Source organism: Stegastes partitus, unplaced genomic scaffold, assembly GCF_000690725.1.
Source record: "Stegastes partitus isolate 25-593 unplaced genomic scaffold, Stegastes_partitus-1.0.2 Scaffold672, whole genome shotgun sequence".
NCBI lineage: Eukaryota > Metazoa > Chordata > Actinopteri > Pomacentridae > Stegastes > Stegastes partitus.
This window is the reverse complement of record NW_007578403.1, coordinates 104968-125364: the sequence shown is the minus strand read 5'-3', so window position 1 is coordinate 125364 and position 20397 is coordinate 104968. Positions and strand designations below refer to the sequence as shown.

Below are 20397 nucleotides of genomic sequence, written 5' to 3'. Positions count from 1 at the left end.
AACAGCTCTCCAACTGCAGAATGCAAGACATGATTTAAAAATACTTTTAAAACTCCCAGAGACACGTGACGTATGAGATTGCTGTTCATGCATACACTGTGACAGGGCCGGCAAAATTACTTGGAGATAACATCTGTGTCAATAAATGAGACTTAGTTTAACTATGATTGTCAATTACTGCACTTTCAGCCATGAAATTGTTCTAGAAACAACTTGATTTTTTTTGCGCTGGTTGTTGGGCAGACAGACGCACACACAGAGCACAGATGCATGCTGGGAACTTCCCTTTACCTTGCAGGACTTCTTACTGGTGGCAGAGCCTGGCCTCGTGTTGCTGTTGAGCTGTGATGAACTAGAGCTAATTTCATCGTCGTCATCCTCTTCTTCGTCAAAATTCATACTGCTGGATATACCTTAAGACAAAAAACAAGAATAAAATAAGATGACAGCCGCGAGTTTTCCTGCTTTTAATTGCTAATTCAGAAGAAAAGCAGCTGAAACACATTTTAAATATCGTTCATATAGGATGTTTGTTATTGTGTGGAAGTACGCCAATTCTTTTTAATTAAATGATAGATTAAACCAGGTGCAGCATTTCCCTGCATGGCGTTTATTACTGTTTAGTTTCTGATGTTTTTACTCATTTCATGGAAAGTTCAGGTGACGAAATCCAAATAAAACACGCCTGCTTGTAGTTTAGTAAAAGAATAATAACAAAGTAGTGATTAAACAAACACTTAATGACTTTCTCCAAGTCCAGAGTGTGTAGCGTTGCCTATTTGTTGTGTTACTGCACGCTGACCCACCCCAGCCTGTGTTTTAACATGTCTGGAAATGTGTAAAGCAACAAACCATCTGGTGTTAAGTTGATGATTGCAGCTCTGCATAATCAGCACTATAGTTGTTGCGGTGGGTGTTTACATTTTTTTTTTGCAAATAAATTACCAGAAAATAAGTCTTAATACAAGCAGTGACTTGTGAAAGTAAATTATCGTACCAATGATAGTTATAATAATTCAAAGGTAACCAAAGTACAGCCATGACTCGATGATCCGAAGCTAAATGTAAAACCTTCTTCTATTATCGGATATCAAGGTTGTCGGATTGTCCAGACGGAGGTCCAGATACGAGGAGGGCTTGATGCTGGAAGGCTCATTAGTTGTTCATTATTGTTCATAGTTGTTGTAATAACTAGTAGGGCTGGTCCCAATAGAACTTTCTGGGCCCAATTAATGAATATTCTGTGCGGTCGGGGGACACTTCCCCCCCGGGGCAGCGCTCTGACGGGGTGGAAGTGTCCAGAACACACAGGCAGTACTTGGCTGCTGATGCTAGTTTAGTTAGCGCTCACACTTCTGTTTCCTCCATCGGTGGCGGCGGGGGAGTGGCAGATACGCTCCACCGTTACCATCCATGTTTACTTCCATAAACACTGAGCACGCTCGCTGCGTGTGACGTCGTCGTGTCCTCTTCTGCGCATGCGGGACACTTTTGGCTCGTATGAAGTTCACACAGCAGATCACATACAAGTCGCATTGAACTGGAAACGTGAAGGAAGTCACAAAGAAATCCTCATTGAGCATCAAGTCCTGCAGTGTGAACGTAGCCAATCTGTGGGATTGTTCAGTCAGATAATACGCCGTCATCCTGATTGGTGACATTAAATGTCATGTCGGAGTCACAATCCAAGGCTGTCGCTATGTTAAGGCTGTTTTTATGGGTTCTGTTCGTTTTTCCTAAAAACCTGCCGGATAGCAGGTTTTAGATTGTTAAGGGTCGATTATCGAGTCATGTCTGTATCATTATCAGTGTTTAACACCTAAAACCAGCTGTGGTGGAAGAAGTATTCAAATTCTTCACTAATATAAAAGTGCCAATACAGCAATGCAGAGAAGTACAGAAGTTAGCAGAAAATTTAAGTTAAAGTTAAAAGTACAGGTTTGGTCCATCTGACTGATTTTCTTACAGATGACATCATTATATTGTTCATACTGAAGCATCCGTATGTCAGCAGCACGCTACTGATGCAGCTAATTACTTCATATGCAGTTTTACATGCAGGTTAATAAATAATATTTATTTAACTCTTGTTAAGATATTGGATCATTAATATATTTGTTAAAATCAAACCATGTGAGAAGTTTAGAGGGAAAAATCAGTGTTTTGGTGAAGCTGTTACCAACTCATCAACATCTGAAATGTGACACACTGCTTTCTGTAAGGCGTTGGAAGCCAAAACGGTTGGGTTATATTTTAAAAACTTGTTATATTAGAAACTGTTTATTTAAATAAATGTAGTGGAGTGGAAGTATAGAGTACCATAAAATGGAAATACTCAAATAAAGTGCTTTGAACTGATACTTAAAAGCAGTACTTTGGTTATATTCCACCGCTGAAGGTCAAAGTCTGATCAGTCATTTGCAAAATCAAAACTAAATAAATAACAATAATAAATCTCATCACTCTGCTACCAAGTGCATTATAGTGAATGGACTAAAGGTGTGACAGAGCAGGTACAGTATTACTACCACTCTCACTATACAGTACTTCTAATATGAATGCATTTGATAGATGTGTAAATTAAAGCTACACAACACTCATTAGAGGCAGGGACACATGATTAATCAGTGTCCAGAATCTGCCGCTCACTGTAGAATAAACCACTTGAGTGTTTATGATGTAAGGAAGAGTTAATGAGTCGGCTCGTATTCAGCGTTTACAGTATGATTAATGATATCAATGCAAGTCAGGCGCTGCTGGGTTTGAAAATGGCACGTCTATTTGCAGTTGCAGGTTTTAACATGAGTCAGTGTTTTCCATCCTCCCACCACGCGCCGCAGCAGCGGACCAGAATGCCGTGGGTGTAAACATGAACTCGTGGTCGTGCTGTTGCAGATGCAGCGACAGAAGCTTTCTCGAATACCTTTCTTGAGCATGGTGACGCGCAGATCCTGCTTGCTCTGCGACTGAGTGCAGCTCATGACGGGCTCCGCCTCGCCCTCGTCTGTGCTGTTGTGACCCACCGTCAGGATCTGGATCGGGCTGTCGTCCTGCTGGGAAGCCAGGCCATCGATCGCTGCGGAGCCACAATCCCACAGGAGCAAAAAGCTTCAGCTGCTGTTCAACGCTCAGTAATTTACGGTGTACAGTACGAGTCCGAATGTGAAGTAAAACAAAGGCATCAAACGGCAACAGCAGTCCGTCACACAGTCAACAAGCCTGAGTAGACGTGACAGCATTTACTCTTTGTTTTGCTCACTGTCTTCAATGTCCTACTAACTTCTAACTCATGATGTCTGTGCTGCTACAGAGAGCAGTGCAATGCGCTATATTGTGAACGGAGAAATCAAAATTCACACAAAGACGAAGAACGTTTCCTATGTGTGGGCGCTTCCTCACGACTTTATTGCTGAATTCAGTTAAACTCATAAAAAGTTAACCGCAGGTGCACGGGGGATTTTATTTAGTTGAGCTTTTTGGATATAATTATGACAGATTAGTCAATATTAAACCGCAAGTGTGTAAACAACTGTCGTATTTTATTCCATGGTTAAGAAGAGGTTCACGTGTAGGAGGTGAGTCGGTGTTTGTTTAGATTCAGGTTGCAAATTCACATTTAAGGTTTAACTTCTGATGTAGATATTAAATGTAGATGGCGACTTGAGTTACTACCTCTGAGAAAACTGATGAGCTTCAAATACTCTCGACAGAATCAGAGCGTGAGACAGACGGAGTGAGACGGGCTCATCAGCGGTGAGTTTGGCACTACTGGCCTGCTTCATCTTCTACCCCAGTTGAATCCCATTAGCTTTTTTTTTCTGGGACAATGTCACTCCAATGACAAGCACCTACTGTACTGCAGTATATCAGATGACAAGCATCTCTAATGTCAGAAATTGATGAGCAAACTGCAGATATATATGGTAAATATACGTGCTTTATGTCCACTATTATACCGCGTTCTGCTGAGTCTGCCCGAGCACGCTGCTGAAAGGCACAGAAAGCAAAAGGAAACCATCAAAGCAGCGCAGCTACAGCTGGAATACACAATGTGGACATTTTCCCTGGTATAATGTGCATGTGCACTTGTCGTGTGTCAGCCTGTCACACACCATCACAGACATTTGAGCTCTAACAAGCGTGAAGGCTAAGAGAGCAGCTTCGCCAGTTGTGTTCGTTGCCAGGCGTGGCTCAAGAAATCAGCAGGCGAAACAGTATCTGGCCCTCAAAGACAGTTTGGATAGACGGCTGCAGCTGCTGGATAATGAGGATTTTCTCTTTCATAGTGTGGATTGCTTCTGTTCACTTAGATCTGCTCATTCGGTCTTAACAACATGAACGTTCTTCACTCTGTCTGATGAACCTTTGGTCTTTACACCGGCTCGCTGACCTTTGTGTTTCCCCTTCCTCTCCTTCTTGTCGCTGCCCGTCTGTGGTGTGGAGCTGGCCGAAGCTTTTCCCTTTTTGGCTGAGCGAGGCGGCTGCGTGTCCGATATCACCTTCACCTCCTCCTGTTCAGCTTCTTGCACTGAGCACCAGCAGGTTGTCGGCGAGCGCAGACAGGAAAGGAGAGAAACGGAAAAGAAGGCTGACAATCACACAAAAGAAACTTATGATTGGGTTATACTGTACGACAATGAAGCCTGTTGAGTGACAGGTGAGACGTCTTTAGGAACCAGGCTCCTGGCGTTACCGTGACCTTGACGGTGGACGTAACACACAGCAGTGTTTCTACAGAGTCCTGCAGAGTTTTTACTATGACACATGTGGAAATAGATTTATTTTTTGACTCAGCACTGTAATAATGCTGGACTGCTCTTCAATGACACTGCAACATCTGTGCAGGTTCAGATTCAGACTAAAAATAAAAAGAGCGACCAGCCCTTGCCTGTGAACAGACAGATATAGGGCTAACAGCGAAAACAGGTCAGGACATTTCTTTCACATTTTTTTGGCTGGACTGATGAGGTCATCATCCCCTTTCTTTCCATCAGAATGCCAGAGACACATTTGGACAACGTTTTCCTCTTCTCTCTGCAGGAAACGTGACAGTTTGTGGCCTTGAGCCCAGAAACCGGCCCAACAGAATTGGGGATTAGATGATCCACTCTGTGTGTAAATAAGGAGACCTCATCAATCTCAGACCAAACACCGTCGCTGCTCTCGAGATGTGAGGTTTGCAGCAGAACGTGCATGCCTGGAATAGATTATACGGCTTGTTGTATTGGTTCTACACAGATTTAAAATTTAAAATATCAGCGAGGCCTATTCATCATTCAGTAATTATTCATCTGTTTTTATAGTTTGGAAATCGTTCTGTTTGTATGCAATTGAGAAACTGGGAAAAGCAACAAAAAAAGAAACTGCACAAGATTAAAATCTCTGTTGGTACAAGAACAAATACTTTCTGTGAACAGATTTATCAAACAAGCTGTTTGACATTTTTATTTGTTGAATCGATGCGTCTCTTAAATCCTCTGTTTGAGCTTTTCTGAATCAACACACTCCCAGAGGAGCGCCGTCTTACTCACCGTGGTAGATGGTGCTGCTGTTGCTGCTGAGGTAGGACTCCACCAGCGGCGCCTGCTCCTCGCTCTGCTTGGTTCGACGAGCGCGCGACCTCCCGTCCACGTTGGACTGGACCATCAGAGGCTCTTGTCTCTTTTTCTTCTGCTTCTGCTCGAGGAGCGCTCGCTGAACACGGAGAGAAAAACAATTAAGGCGCAGCAGCAGCAGCAAATCAAAGAGGTTATAGCCTCCTATTATGCTTTATTAGTAGGAATAGAATAAATGAAAATTAAATTACAATGGCACAATTAAGAAACAATTAGCACATTAAAGAACAAGGCCTTTCCAGTGTGTGTGTGAGGCTGAATGTACCGACACTCTATAAACTAGACCACGCTCCAGAACTACCACAGCGACTGACAACACAAACATTCAAGAGCGATTCAGCCGTGTCCTATAAACACGTAGCAGCTTCATGAGGCGAAGCTGTGAAGCTGCATTCATCCTTACTCCTCAAACATAACGTATTTTTTGCTGTGATGATTTCTCGTACTGTGTGGGGTCTAACAGCCGATGGCAGCGACACAGCCTCAGATAAATCTGTTAAGCTCAGGAAAACAACGCCTGATGTTTAAGGATGTGCTGCCCAGACCATTCTAACCTGAGGCTCGGCTACACTTATTCATCCGGACTAACTGTCAGCTATATGCAAGTCTTCAAACCAGAGCTCATCAAATATTGAAGGTTTCTATTAGTGGAGAATCCAGGCTGCGGAGCATCGTAGCTCCACAGTATGCCCTGTAAAGATCACCGCCAAGACAGCCATGACCAAACACACACTATACGGGTTTAACAAACACTGGTATGAAGCCAGGTTCTCTGTCACCTATAAACAATAAGAACGACAGCCCCTAGAAGATGTTTCAATCAATAATCATCTGTTGTGTGATGCTTACATGCCTAAAGCTCGGCTACGTGGGAGACCATCTGCGTTCCCATTGATTTATCACCGCAAAAAGACGGGAGCGTTTGCTGCTATAGAACAGAACGAGGAAGTTTTTCATATTGTACTCAACGGTCTTCACTACGAATACAAAGAAAAGGGTTCAACCGCAGCAGCAGCCTGAGTGTGTTTGCTTTGCCTGGATACAGAGAGCGCTGCTGGCCGCAAACAGCAGCAGCATCAGCAGCAGCATCGGTCTGCAGGCTGCCAAGCTGCCAAACATCAGGCTCACCGAGGAACCCTGCACTACTGTCATTTCTCCAAAAGCACGTCTGTGGTAGCAGCTGTTGTATTGGAATGCCTGTTTCATGTTAACATATTTATTAGACTGCAATATTTCATACTTTTCATACTGTATATATAACTTATCTTTTTTTTATATTGAAATCTCTTCTGTTTTATTTTTTTGCTCTTTATTTTGTTCTTTATTCTATGTTGCACTGAAGGAGCTGCTCTTAATCTCATTGTACATGTGTATAGTGACAATAAAGGCTTTCTATCTGTCTTCTTCTATCTGTGGTGTTAAGTTCTGCGTTTGTTATTTACTGGATTTAAACCTCGTAGAGACATAAACAGACCTTCTCATTAAACGCCGCTCGGAGAGATAACAGGTCCTCGTGGGCTTTTTTTCGCGGCACCGTGATGAAGCAGCGGACGTTGATGTCATGAATAAATCCGCCTCGTTATAATTGATTTTGGCCTTAATCTGTTATCAGAAGAGGAAAAGACTCACCTGTCTGTCCAGCTTCTGCTGTCGGAGGTTGGTGCCCTCATCGTCTAAAGTGCTGCAAAGAAAAGAGCAAAGAATGAAGTTAAAATACTGAAGACGCTCCTCGGCTGTTTGCTGTACGATAATAACATTTTCAGAACTGCTTGAGGTGATTCGCTGAAACTGTAAGAGAACATTAAACATATAAAATGTGACTATATATTATCTAATATGTTTTTTATGAGCTATCTATTGTGTATTCTTACGTTGGGATGAACTCACAAAAATCACTTATCTGCTGCATATTGGCATGATCTAATGGACACGAACAGAACACACACATTACATCACAAAAGAGCTTCAGCTACATATAAGAGAAGAGCAGCTGATTAGAATGCAGACACTGTGTAAGTGCCAAGACAACAATTAGCGCCTAAAACAACTGCTTGTTTTGAGGGGAGCGGCTGTGCTGGAAGACTTCTCCGTCATCCAGACCTTTATCATTTATCTCTGAGAGTTGCTGCTGCTGAGGGAGTCGCAGCCAGACTTTGGAGGTGCTTCACTACAAATGACATTGATTGATGGTGCAGTGCAAAGTCACAAAATCTCCAGAAACCCTGAGCTGCGTCTGCCCGCCCTGCTTGAGCATCTCAGAAATAATCACATAGACGCGATGCCACAGGCCGATCCGTAACGAGATGCTGTGTCCTGTAAAAAAAGGCAAAGTCACAGCCGGTCTGTCAGAAACATCTGTGGAAACCCTGCGTGGCTTTTTTTTGATACGAGGAGCGACCGATGCCCATCTACTGTAGCATGAATAGAAGTGTGTCTGCTTTGAAAGTCTGCATCGGGCTGCACACAGAAACAATGAGCTGCCCTTAAAAGAACCGGCGCTGCTGAGCTAACTGTGTCGAGCCATCTCGGATGAAGACGTTTGTATTTCCTGGATGGCTCATCACACCACACAGAGGAACACATGTACTTTAATACTGGAGACAGATCACATAGAAAATAAGGGCCAGGAGATTCCTCATGAAGCTGCTGTTAGCTTGTTTTCAGGAAACACGACAGAGACACAGATGCATGACATGATGTGGTAAAGGATGTCTTCATTTTTTTACTCTTAAGATATTTTTTTAGCCTTTTTGCCTTTATTGTACAGGACAGTGAAGAGAGAGACAGGAAAGTGGGGGAAGGACCTGCAGCAAAGGGCCACGAGCAGGATTCAAACCCATGGCCGCTGCATCGGGGACTGTAGCCCCTGTACATGGGTCGCCAGCTCAACCAGGTGAGCTATAGCAGCGACCCAAGTCTTAATATTGAGAAAAAAATATTGTCATGCTGCCTCAAGAGAGGAAACACGTGTCATGTCTGAGCTGACAGTAGCCAGGACATCGGTTTGACCAGAAGAGTTCCTTCTTAGTTTCTTTTATGTAAGCAACACCTTATTTTATCACATTTCAAACACTGTTTTATGTCCATTCATCCATCATCTCTACACCTTAATCCTCACTAGGGTCTCGGGGGGCTGGAGTCTATCCCAGATGACTGAAGGCAGGTTCACCTGGACAGGTAACCAGTCTATCACAGGGCTACACTTAGAGACAGACAACCAAGCACACTCACATTCACACCTACGGACAATTTACAATCACCAATTAATCTCAGCATGTTTCTGGACTGTGTGGTTCTAGCTGTGAGGCAACAGTGCTAACCACTGAGCCACATGCAGCCCTTTATTTTATGTCCTTGCATTTTAATTTTCCTTCTTGTAGACAAATTATGAAATGGTAAATGTAGTAGTTAACTGATGCTGTTTTTTTAAAGCGATGTTAACTGGGCAGCTGGTCTGTTAATAGTCAAACATACAGGAATGCCTATCATGCTGTCAGTTTTTAGATTTAAGTATCATATGTGATAGTTCAGCTGCAGACCATCCGTATTAACAGAAACAGTGAAGAGTTGTGCTGTGAGGAATAATAATGTTCTGTATAATCTTATGGTAACAGCTACACCTGCGTGTTGCCTCTGAACCGTCGCAGCTGACAAACCAGATAAAAGTTTTACAACCACGGCTCCTCGTGGAGCAGAAGTGAAGGCTGGGAACACCCATGTTTAAACTACTACTTCACATCCACACCGACAAAGCTGCCACCGCCGCAGACTCGCTTGTTTTTTTGTTTGCCGGCCTTGTAAAATAAGTGTTGTGAAATAATCAACTGATTCTGATTACTTCATTTGGCACTAGACACTAATCAGTCTTTCACTACTCAGGTAGCCCAGTGTGTTCTCCAGGAGCTCATTTGCATTTTTAGTGCTTCAAAAAGTGCTGCAGCTGAGATTTTGCAGAAGTTCCTGTGACTAGAGGCTCATGTGCAGATCTTCTCTGTCAACAAAGATTACGTTGGACTGCAGCAAACAACGCTGTCACGGTTTGTCTTTGAATCGAAGGCTTATGAACCATTCAGAAACTGTATCAGCAGACATATGGACGGCGTCTGTCATGAGAAAAGCACAGACAGATGATCTGAAGATGATGGCTGTCTCATGCTATTTGAGCTGCAAGACTCTGGACTGCATAAATAAAACTAACCTGAACGCTCTCCCATCGAAGACGGCAGCTGCTAAAGGTTACGGCTCCTTTATTCGTTCCCTTTAGATACCTGTGGTCACCTTCACAAGGCCAGGAGGTTTCCACAATGGAGACAACATCGAAGGATTAATGGACACTTCTCAGATCCCTCCCGCTGCATGATCCACCTCTCTGCCTCGCTGTCCATATGCTCAGCGAGCTCCGGTTTGATCTGTGGCCCTCTTGAAAGGGAAGCTGTGCCGCTATTGGCGATGGCTTTGAATAGATTGCATTAGATGAAAGACACCTTGTGTGCACTTCACCGCAAACTGGATTAAGACATTTAACTCTTACAGTATTTAGTCTGAGTCGATCCTGTTTGTACGGGAGTCTTTGGACAGTTTTTTTGGAAGAAAGGTGAGAAAGCCATGTCATGTTTAATATCTCTCAAAAGTATGTCCTCAGCATAACATGTGACTCTGTGGGGAAATATTAATCTGATTAAGGGTTGGTGTCCATTTGTAGGTTTATTCAGAGAGCCCAACAAACCAGAAAGCATCGACCTAAAAAATAAAAAGTGCGTCTCAGGCTTCCTCAAACTGTGATCATCACCTGATTCTCACCTCCTGTCATGAGCTCCAGAGTGTGTGATCATCCTCATGGGCTTTTATATACGTTCAAACCAAAATAAAGTTCTCCTGACAAGCATAACGACGCACAAAGGGCTCATTATCCCAACCGAAGCCTCCTCTGACGCTGCACATATTGAAGATCTATTACATGAATAACAAGATGCGGCCGACCCATACGGCCTTTTCTTTATGCATATATCATCAGTATATCTTTATATCAGCATGATCTTCACGCTTCTAAATGATACCATCATTACAGTTCAGATTCAATTAATGCATGTGTACATATTCCAGCCTATCTATTAAGCACACAGAGCTCGGGTGGCCTGCGTGGACGTACACTTGATTAGAACTTCTGTGAAAGCGATGCAAAGAGTTGTCCCAGCAGCACGGTATCAATCAAACATCTAATTTCAGGTCTGCAAAAATGGATTCTCCGGGCATGCTTTGCTGCACAGTCTGCTGCACCCAACACCACCGGGTCACACCTTTCTCTGCATGAACAATAGTATTGACTTGAGCAATATTTGATTTGGCAGCACAACCCGACACAATACCACCTGCCTAAGCAAAAGCCTAAAGGTCAGCAGAGAACAGGGCAGTGCTGCTGAAATGAATGTGTAAATGAAGTTGGCCACCGTTCCTCTCTCCGTCCCGAAATGCTCGCCTGCACGCCGGTTAAAGAACAAACAAAATACTGATTCACACATTTAGGTTCTAGTGCACGGCCTTCTTTATCTTAAAATCTATAAAACACATTTAAAAAAAATAAGACAAGGGGCCAAAATATCCAACAAATTACAGAAACAGACCTAAAACTTACAGCAACCACTAAAGACTTTAAGCCACACAAGAGCTCCATCTATAATCAATTCTGTCTATTGATACTGTGCTAATTGACCAGTTAAATGTTGGCACTAAACATGGGGACAAACACACATCCCAGTTTACTAGAGCCTGTAGTCGAATGTCAAAAACCCAAACTCACACTGACATTAACAAGCAGCAAATCCTACAGTCGTGAAGCAAATGTTTGTTATTTCACGTGAAGGATTAATCAGAATTATGAATTATTATTAATAAGCCAGCAGTGGAGAAATTGATTTAGCGGAAAATTGTTTCAGATAACATGTCCGCCGTCCCGCTAATAAAGATTACTTGACATGTGGGGAGAGGAGTGGTTCCACGCCAGAGTCCAAATAAAGGAAAAGAGGACAGCTTGATGGATGAGAGCCTCGTAACACAAGAATAATGAGGTTACTTGTAATTTCCCACTTCCTTACCTTTACTCAGCGGCCGTAGTCACACACAGAATTCAGATCCTTTTACTTTTTGCACACTTTTTTTTAAATTTGTGTCGTAGATGTCATTTTAATAAAGTTGTCATTTTGTCCATGAATCTCCACTCAGTAACCCATCATGATAAATAAAACATTACTCTTTGCAAAGGCCCAAAACTGAAATTCCTAACGTGTTAAGGTTTTCAGACCTTTGCTTTGGCACTTTGTTAATTCATATGTGTCTTAAACTGGTTTGGAGTCAACCAGTGGCACATTACCAGACACAGATTAGAGAGCTAGACCCTCATAAGATCCAACACAGCAGGACAGGATTAAAAACCCAGTCATGAAGTCAAAGGAACTCTCTGCAGATGTCCGTGTCGAGGCATAGGTCAAGGCAAGGGTACAGAACCACATCTAAAATTTAAATGCTCACAGAAGGACAGCAGCCTCAATAATTATAAAATGAGGAAGTTTGGAACCACCTGGGCAAGATTTGACCGTCTGACGAAACTCAGACCCAGAGCCCATGCACGCTGGTGTTTTTTATAATAGGGCATCACATGAATATGCAGAAACATGCAGTCAGGAGTCTTCAGAAACAGAAAACAGTGATAGATCCTCACCCTGAAGTCACACGGAGGAGGGAAGGAATCATATGTGTGGACGGATTCCATCACCCCTGTTCCTAAATATACTGGAGGAGTAACTGCACATCTATGGACAACATGTAAATAGTCCTGTTAGCGAGGTTAGCATCACGTCCACCGCCGCACATAACAAAGGAGACACTGCAAATAGCGTCTCTAGCTATCCTGACCCTGGAAGGAGTTTCCCAAAAGCTCCATGTTCAGTCGCTTACAGCTGAGGCCAAAATGCACAGAAAAAGCAAAGTTCTAAATAACACCCGTGTAGGTGTGGGAAGGACCCGAGGAACCGAGCAAGAATGTCCTTGGACGAGGAGTTAAGCAACAACCCAAACAGCTACCTAACAGGGCTCCAGAGGTCCTCGGTACAGTTTGGCTAATACAGTCCCGTTGGTGAAGCACGGTGGCGGCAGCATCATTTATGTAATTTTCATTGGATAGGGACAGGGAGATTTATCAGAACCAGAACCAGATAACCAGAGACAGGTTCAACGGTTCACCTTTTAGCTCGAAAATGATCTGAAGTATATAAACGTACAAGTCTCTGCCTGTCCTCGAGTGGCCCAACCAAAGCCAGGACTTAAAGACATCTGTAGAGAGACCTGAAAATGACAGAGGTTGAAGGGATCTACAGGAAGAACGGGATAAACTGTCCAAAATTAGGTTTGTAAATCTTGTAGAGACTAATCCAAGGAGACTTTTTACCTATTTTACAAATGTTCCTGAAAACATGGTTGTACTGAGTTATTCTGTGTTACTGAGTGTAGACTGATGGAGACCAGGACCAGGTCATATCATACCGTGCACGGTAATACCGGTGTAATGTTAGGGGATGATATGAAATTGAAATATCGCTATAAATTTGAGTGAAATGCGCAGTGCCTTTTGGTCCAGTCTAATGCACATGGAGGGAGAAGCATGGCGGTGACCGAGGAGGAGGACGAATGCAGTGCATCTACCGACACTGTAGGTCTGGACCCGGATATCAGAATATTCGGTCATTGTGGTGGTGTCTGGATAGCAATTTTGAGATCCGAATGTTTGCCCGCCACCCACCGCTACCCTCCCCCACCACCGCCGCCACCCGATGGTGGAAACAGAAGTGTGACCACTGTCCTAAACTGGCACCAGCAGCCACGTACTGCCTGTGGGTCCCGCCCACTTCCACCCCGACGGTCCGAATATTCACTTTGAATAAACAAATCGTCAGCAAGCGATTTACAATTTATGCACTATGGATGTTGGTACATTACAGCTTTAATACACATCAGAACCAGCTGCTTGTTAAATGGAAAAGAAATTGTTTTTATTTTTTTTATTTGCACCAATAAAGTTTTGAAGCATTTTGTCGGGCATCAGTTATATCACTAGCGCACATTTTCTCATTTGTATCATGATAAATAATTTTGACTGCATCATCCTGCCCTAATGGAGACAATTAAAATTGCATTCATTCAACATAAGAACTACAACACAATAAAGCATCCAAAAAGGGAAGAGGCCTAAATATTTCTGAAGTGGTTGTAAACCATTTTTCAGCAGTTTATTTTAACAGAAGTGTAAACATTTGGTAGCAAAAATAAGTTATGTTGATTCAAATTTTAAAAATTACATAAAATATTAACTATAGCTGTTTCCTTACCATTTTCTTTTCTGAGTTAGCAGCTTTTATTTAAGCTGATCTTTCTTATTCCTGCAGCGTGCTGGTTTACAAGTTTGTCGTGCGTCTGCTTCTGTCACTCGTACGCGGAAGTGAAACTCGTCCAGTGCAAACAGCTACAGATCGAGCACAGCCAAACGACAACAAATCCAATTATGAATGTATTTGTGACAGCGTGTGTTCCACAAACAGAGTTATAATTTGACAGATGCCAGTCTTTCTCGGTAACGTCGTTAAACGTCGTCTCCCTGCCGGCAACAGCATCTAATTTCACTTTGACCTTCTCTCGTATTTGTGCCAATGTAAAAGAAAAAAAAGTTTCCAGTCATGTTTCTCTGTAATAGAGCCAAGACAGAAGTTTATGACGACACACAAAATTCAAGTTAAACCCAAGGTCGGCCCTACTGCTCGGAGGATCAAGCTCTGCTAGGATTTTCTCCTGACCTCCGCCGTGCAGCCTTTTTGCTCCGCTCTCCAACAGTCTGCATAAACTGCAACGGCTACACGTGAACAGAATAATTGCTCCGAATAACGAAACAACAGGATATTTATCCAGCACCAGTGATTAACTGGTTGCTGGCTGTTTCCACTTTGCATCCCGTCTCGTCTTTTTGCCAGAGTTTTTAATCACTGGCGACAGACTCGCTGATTGTTCCTTCAGCTCTTGTGGCAGGGCATCTGAGAGACCTCTGAGAAAAGCTCTATGGCTCCTAATTAGGAGATTGAGAGATTTCTTGCAGAAGTGTTGGAGAGAATGAGCTACAGCAGATGAGAAAAAGGGAGACAGACAGAGAGGGAGAGTTGCCTGCTGATGTGCGATGAATGAGAAAATTATGTTTTTTTGCACAACTCTTAATTAGGACTGAAATTGCTTTGTTTCATAAGCGGCAGGTTTTTTGCTTTTTTTTACATAGATGTGGCCCAAAAACGACTTTTTCCTGCATTTAGAGCAGCTTTTGATTTACAACGTGCAGCTTGTGACAAAGGCACCTAATTATTTTCTGCCAGTCTTTTATTTTACATTCTGCATTTTTAAAAGTTTTTCTCTCAACAATTAAAAAGCTTTTAGAAATGATGTGATGCCCACATATTGTGAATGCATGTGCGTCCTTGTAAATCAATCTGGTTCATTATTCTTCACTAACTCATTGTAAAGCTTGAAAGCAAACTTATTTTCAATTTGAGCTAAAATGTTCAATTGTTTACTATATAAATTGTTGTTTCTTAAAGTGATAAATGGAAACGAATCTCTTCTCCTTTCCAATTAAGTCGTACAGAATAAATAATTGAGCGTGAACACGCGGTTCGTCAGCAGCGCGGCGGGTGACAGTTTTTATACCTTTCATTCGTCTGTCAGAAGTGTTAATGGTGACAGCGGGCTCAGCATCCGACACCAGTCAATAAATATTCACCTACATCTCCGCGCTATCGAGCATATTTTGACGACAAAGGCCCACACAGATGCAATAAAAAAAGTATTTACCTCCCACACTCTGTCACACACACAGACAAACAAAGCACTCCATGTCTGCAATCAGAGTAATCAAGTGTGTGAATAGGCATCAGACAGGAAGATAATGACACAAACAGAGCCGCTGTAGCGCAGGTCAAACAGCTCATTACTGTGTGGAGGGTCTCTGGTCACTCCTCTCCTGCAGCTCGCTGATGCTCAGGTTTACAGGAAGCTTTACAATCTGCTAACGGAGGGCGTTCATTCGGCGCAACACGGTGAAATTGAAAAACTCAAGGTGGAAATGCTCGATACGTCAGCCAGGTGCTCTGACAAATCGAGGTCCATCAATTGTGACCAACTTGGCGGCTCGAGAAAACCTTCAGAACACATTAAAGCGTTTACAAAAATAATGCTAAGGGGACTTCTTGTGCCTTAACATCGATTGGAAAGCAATTCAGTGAAGATTTGCCAGTAAATACTTGTGTTGAAGTCATTTAAACTGAGCTTCTACGTTTTGAAGTTGCAGAAGTATCTGAATGGGTCTGAATGATAACTCTCTGATTTGTCCATATTCATGTGTATTTGTAAACTACGACTTCTAACACTGTGAAAGCACAAAATCATCCATCTGCACCACTGCTCTCAGGTCAAATGTACGGGAAATTCAGTCAATTTCATTTTGTTCATTATTTAAAAAAAGAAAAATGGACTTAGACACAAAAATAGTGTATTTTCCATTAACTGAGACCTCAGCCGAAGATGAATTAGGCACAGGGCGGAGGACAGGATTTGACTGGACTCTTCTTCAGAGTTTTAAAATAGTTTTACATGCATCACCAGGTTTTATATTTATGGCAGTCACTCGGTGGTGATTCTGCAGCCGCATCTGGGAACACTGAAGGCAATCTAGTATGCACACAAGAGCAAGCTTAATTTTTCATTTGCATAGTGTAATCCATGAAATTTGATTGTGGAAGAAAAGGATCTGATGAGCACTGCACTGATGCAAATTGACCCTGCAGGTAGGAATGTAAGTAAAGAGCCGTACGCTGTCATACAGAGCATGACACTATGTCTTACACTGGCCAAGAATTTCTGAAAAGCTTCTTTAAATAAAACAGGACATTTTTGACAACATAACATTTCCCCACTTCCTTGTCAAGAGCAAACAATTCCTCCTCTCCTCCCCTCTCAAAAAGAAAGAAAGAAAGAAGGAGCGATTTGTGCAAGTCTTCAGCTAAAATGCTAATCTGGTGAATTTGCTCCCCACAGAGAGGAGCTGCTCTCCAATAACTATTGTTTCTTTGTGGATGTGTGTGTTTGTGAGACGTGTCGTTCTGTTGATTTCTGTGAATGCATGCGCTGTATATCTCTAATGAGATGATGGAGCTACACAGTGCAGCTGTCTTCTCCAACTCTGCACAGAGGCCCATGCATTTTTAATGGCAGCTTCACGAGATGAAAAAAAAAACCCTGCTCATTGAGAAACCACCAATCTCTCTGCCCCCACCTTCCCACCGACACTCCAATGGCATACTTCAAGGGATAGCTATGGATACCGGTGATGCATTCATGTCTTGCTTGTGGTATTTTTTTGTTGTTTTAGTGCATATTTTCCAGAACAAAAGTGGAAGAGTGAGGAGACAAAATAGTAAATGCTGCACTTGTTCTTGTTTATTTCAGTCAATCCAGTTGTTTCATAAAAAGCTTTTGTGTGAGGTTTATTTCATTTTAAGTCTCTCGTGTATCTTAAGTTTAAAACACATTCCCCACAGACTGCTCTCCGTCCTGATGCAGTCTCGTTTTGAAATTTGTGGATTGCCACCGTAACTTATAGCAACCGCGAGCCAATGGCATCAAAGCAAGCAGGGGAAACCATGGCAATGGGTATTCAATCAGAGCAAAGAGCCAGCAGCATTAGTCCTGCACTTGAAATGATTAGAGCAGGTATAGGGTCTACAACAAGAAGCCAAAAGCTCATTAATGCTCCCATTTTTTTTGTTGTTGCTTCCAAATGTGTCACTACAAACGGTGGGACTGTATCGGCAGCACGATGGACGCACATGCACGAACACATCTATCCACACACAAAGACGGGAACTTCCTCAGTCATCTGAAGGAGAGAGATATAAAAATATGCACCAATATGATCCTATAGCTAACAGCCCTGACATCCCAATTAACTACTTTTGACAGCACTGGATAAACATCTCAAAACGAGCAATAATGACAGAAATCTAATATCTATAAAACTGTGAAACAATACGAGATCCTCGGTGGTCTATGCAGCTGAAAATCTTGGATTTACTTTTGCATTATTTATTATTTCCCTTGTTGTACCTTCATCTCATAAAAGACCCTTAAATAGGAAACATCGAAGCGACACTTTTTCCACTGAACACAGAATAAAGCAGCGACCGATCTTCCCACATGACATAGTTTGATTTTATTGTGTCACTCCAGTGTTACTGTTATCAGTCACATCTCCTTGACACACACACACACACACACACACATGCACACACACTGCTCCAAAAGATGAATGCGGTGCCCTTTTCCTGGTGTTCTCAGGAATGTGGTACAGTACCTGTAGGGAATCCAGTCGGACGAGTGCTTGGAGCTCATTCTGTATCAGCTGCTGTGACTGCTGCTGCTGCTGCTGCTGCTGCTGCTGCTGCTGCCTAACTACAAGGCTAACGGCCTGCAACAGCACCGGTGCAAGTGGCAAATGGGGGTCTGAGGACAGCGATCACAGCCAGAGAGCCCACATCGCCTGTTCATCCTCTGCACACAGCCCTATATTCCCGGCACTGCCTGTGTTTCCTCGTACGTCCTCTAGCTGTGGAGTAGCAGATGACTAACAATCCCGTAAGACGGCGGCCGCACTCTTCAGTCATGCACGGCGAGCGCATGAAATAGCCGTTTTCTTCTCGTCCATGTGTACGCTTCCAGTCAATGCCTCTCCTCTTCTCTTCTCCCATCCGCCGCCTCTGCTCCTTCCCCAGCGCTGGCTCTCTTCCCTTGCACTCACTCTGTAGGCTCTATCTAAATCTCCCTCCGTTTCTTTCCCTTTAAATCCCCCCTCCCTTCCTTATTCCCTGTCCAAATCTCGCTCTCTGCCTCTTTGCCCAATCTATCTTTCGTTATCTCTCGTGCAGCATCACCTGCAGCAGCAATGAGTGCAAAGCCTTAAGCAAAAAAAGAAAAAATGTAAGGAAAGGTTATAGAGAATCCCTCCTTTTTTCTGCCTCTTTGATGCTCCTTCAACGCTATTTCTGTACAGTGCCACCCACTCGTACTAATGCAACCATCTCTCTCTCCCTCTCTCTCTGTATCTTCTTGCGCACTATCTGTGTTGCATGAGGCATGTAAAGCAGGGACTCAGATGTGTTTTCTGGACCATAATTTATTTATTCTCTCAGAGTAAGAGGCATTAGCATATGACTGTGCAGACTAGTGTTAACAGCCTTTAATTCAACACTCTCCACGGCCAGACAAAGGCACCCTGTGATAGTGCCACAGCTCTGAACCTCTCTCTCACACACATCTGCTTCCGCCCTCCGTCTGCCGCCCCTCACTGTCACCGCACAAACACACATCACTCACTGTGCTCCCAGGGTTATTCAGGAGTCCATCTATAGGCAGTTAAACCCGGCGGCTTCCTCGCAACGAGCCCGGTTCACAACGAGTCAATTCATGTCAAGTCCATCAACAATCTTAATTCTGTGCCGTCCACGTGCGCTGATGTGTGAAATCATCTGCAACAGTCCTGAAAATGATTCGGGGGGGAAGACAATCTATTTCTAGTGAGATGAAAAGATCCTTGCCTTCCACTGACTCCCTGAGAAAATAACCTCAGGCGGCAAAAACCTTCTATTTGCTATTTTCTCATCCGTCATGAGTCACATTCACACGGATTTAGGACACCGGCTGAGATAAACTATTGTAAAAGACTAAATTGCACACAAGTGCGCGCGCACACGTATGATGGATGAAGCATTTGTAACGCGCTGATGTTCATCCTCCCAAGGTCAGAACTCAGACACAATGTTCTATAGTGAAGCTGTAATATATCACTCGGCTTTAAATGTTATTTAAGCGTAGACAAGTCAAACAGCGGAGTCGCTATTAGGGGCACTCAAGCATCTTCTCTCAATTATTTATTGCACGCCCAAAAACAACCATCGCTAATAGAGTTAGGCGGTAGACTGCCAAAGCAAACCAGGAAGAAAATGAACAGCAGCGAAGGCCAGCAGGGAAATAAAGACGTTTCTGTTTCGGTTAAGTTTGTGACAAAAGTGTGGGTTTTAAATTAAAGATTGATCTGTTAAAGTAACCACAGCAGAAGTTATCTGCATAATAAATAACAATTAAAGACCTTTAGCGGGCGTCCTTTAAATGCAGCGCTGGGCTTTCTACTGAAATATCAATTCTAATTACACACTTACTAATTTTAAAGATTTCTCACTTTATATCTTAGCTTCTATATTTCTTGCTTACAAAACTTTGTATTCCTTCTGTGGTGCTGCACACAAAGAGAAGAAGTCTTGTGTTATCCAAAAAGTTTTCAGTGTGTTGCTTTGCCCAAATACCTCCAACACACCCCGTTAATAGAGACCGACAATTAGCCTGAAATAAAAACAGCCACTCACAACTCTCTCCCCTGGGCGCACTAATTTATCCGACAATAAAGCCAGAATCTGATTTGATTCACCTGTACGACCAATAGCATCAGCACCTGCTGCAGCTGCTTTACTGGAAGCACAATGAGACATCGATTGCGTTCTCCAGTGGCATGGCCTTTCAGAAATGTCAAGTTACAAAGGTGGTTCACTCTGACTGAAACATAAAGAAAGTTTGGACAGAACAGACTACAGCAAAAATAAACCAGCTTTCAGAAAAATCCAAACACATCGATCGCTCGCTGGGCTCC

The 20397-nt window shown here is 43.0% G+C and overlaps 1 protein-coding gene across 1 annotated transcript in view; it reads right to left on the bottom strand.

Moving 5' to 3' along the window:
• tub (TUB bipartite transcription factor) overlaps nt 1-18109 on the bottom strand; it is a 25325-nt gene extending 7216 nt beyond the window's left edge. The window contains exons 1-6 of the mRNA XM_008290417.1: nt 18052-18109; nt 7245-7296; nt 5532-5694; nt 4391-4528; nt 2924-3076; nt 292-413 (exon numbers count right to left, since the gene is read on the bottom strand). Coding sequence (XP_008288639.1) covers nt 292-413; nt 2924-3076; nt 4391-4528; nt 5532-5694; nt 7245-7296; nt 18052-18089 — 666 coding nt within the window. The 5' untranslated portion in view covers nt 18090-18109. The remainder of the gene's footprint in view (nt 1-291; nt 414-2923; nt 3077-4390; nt 4529-5531; nt 5695-7244; nt 7297-18051) is intronic.
• Nucleotides 18110-20397: the final 2288 nt, after the last annotated feature.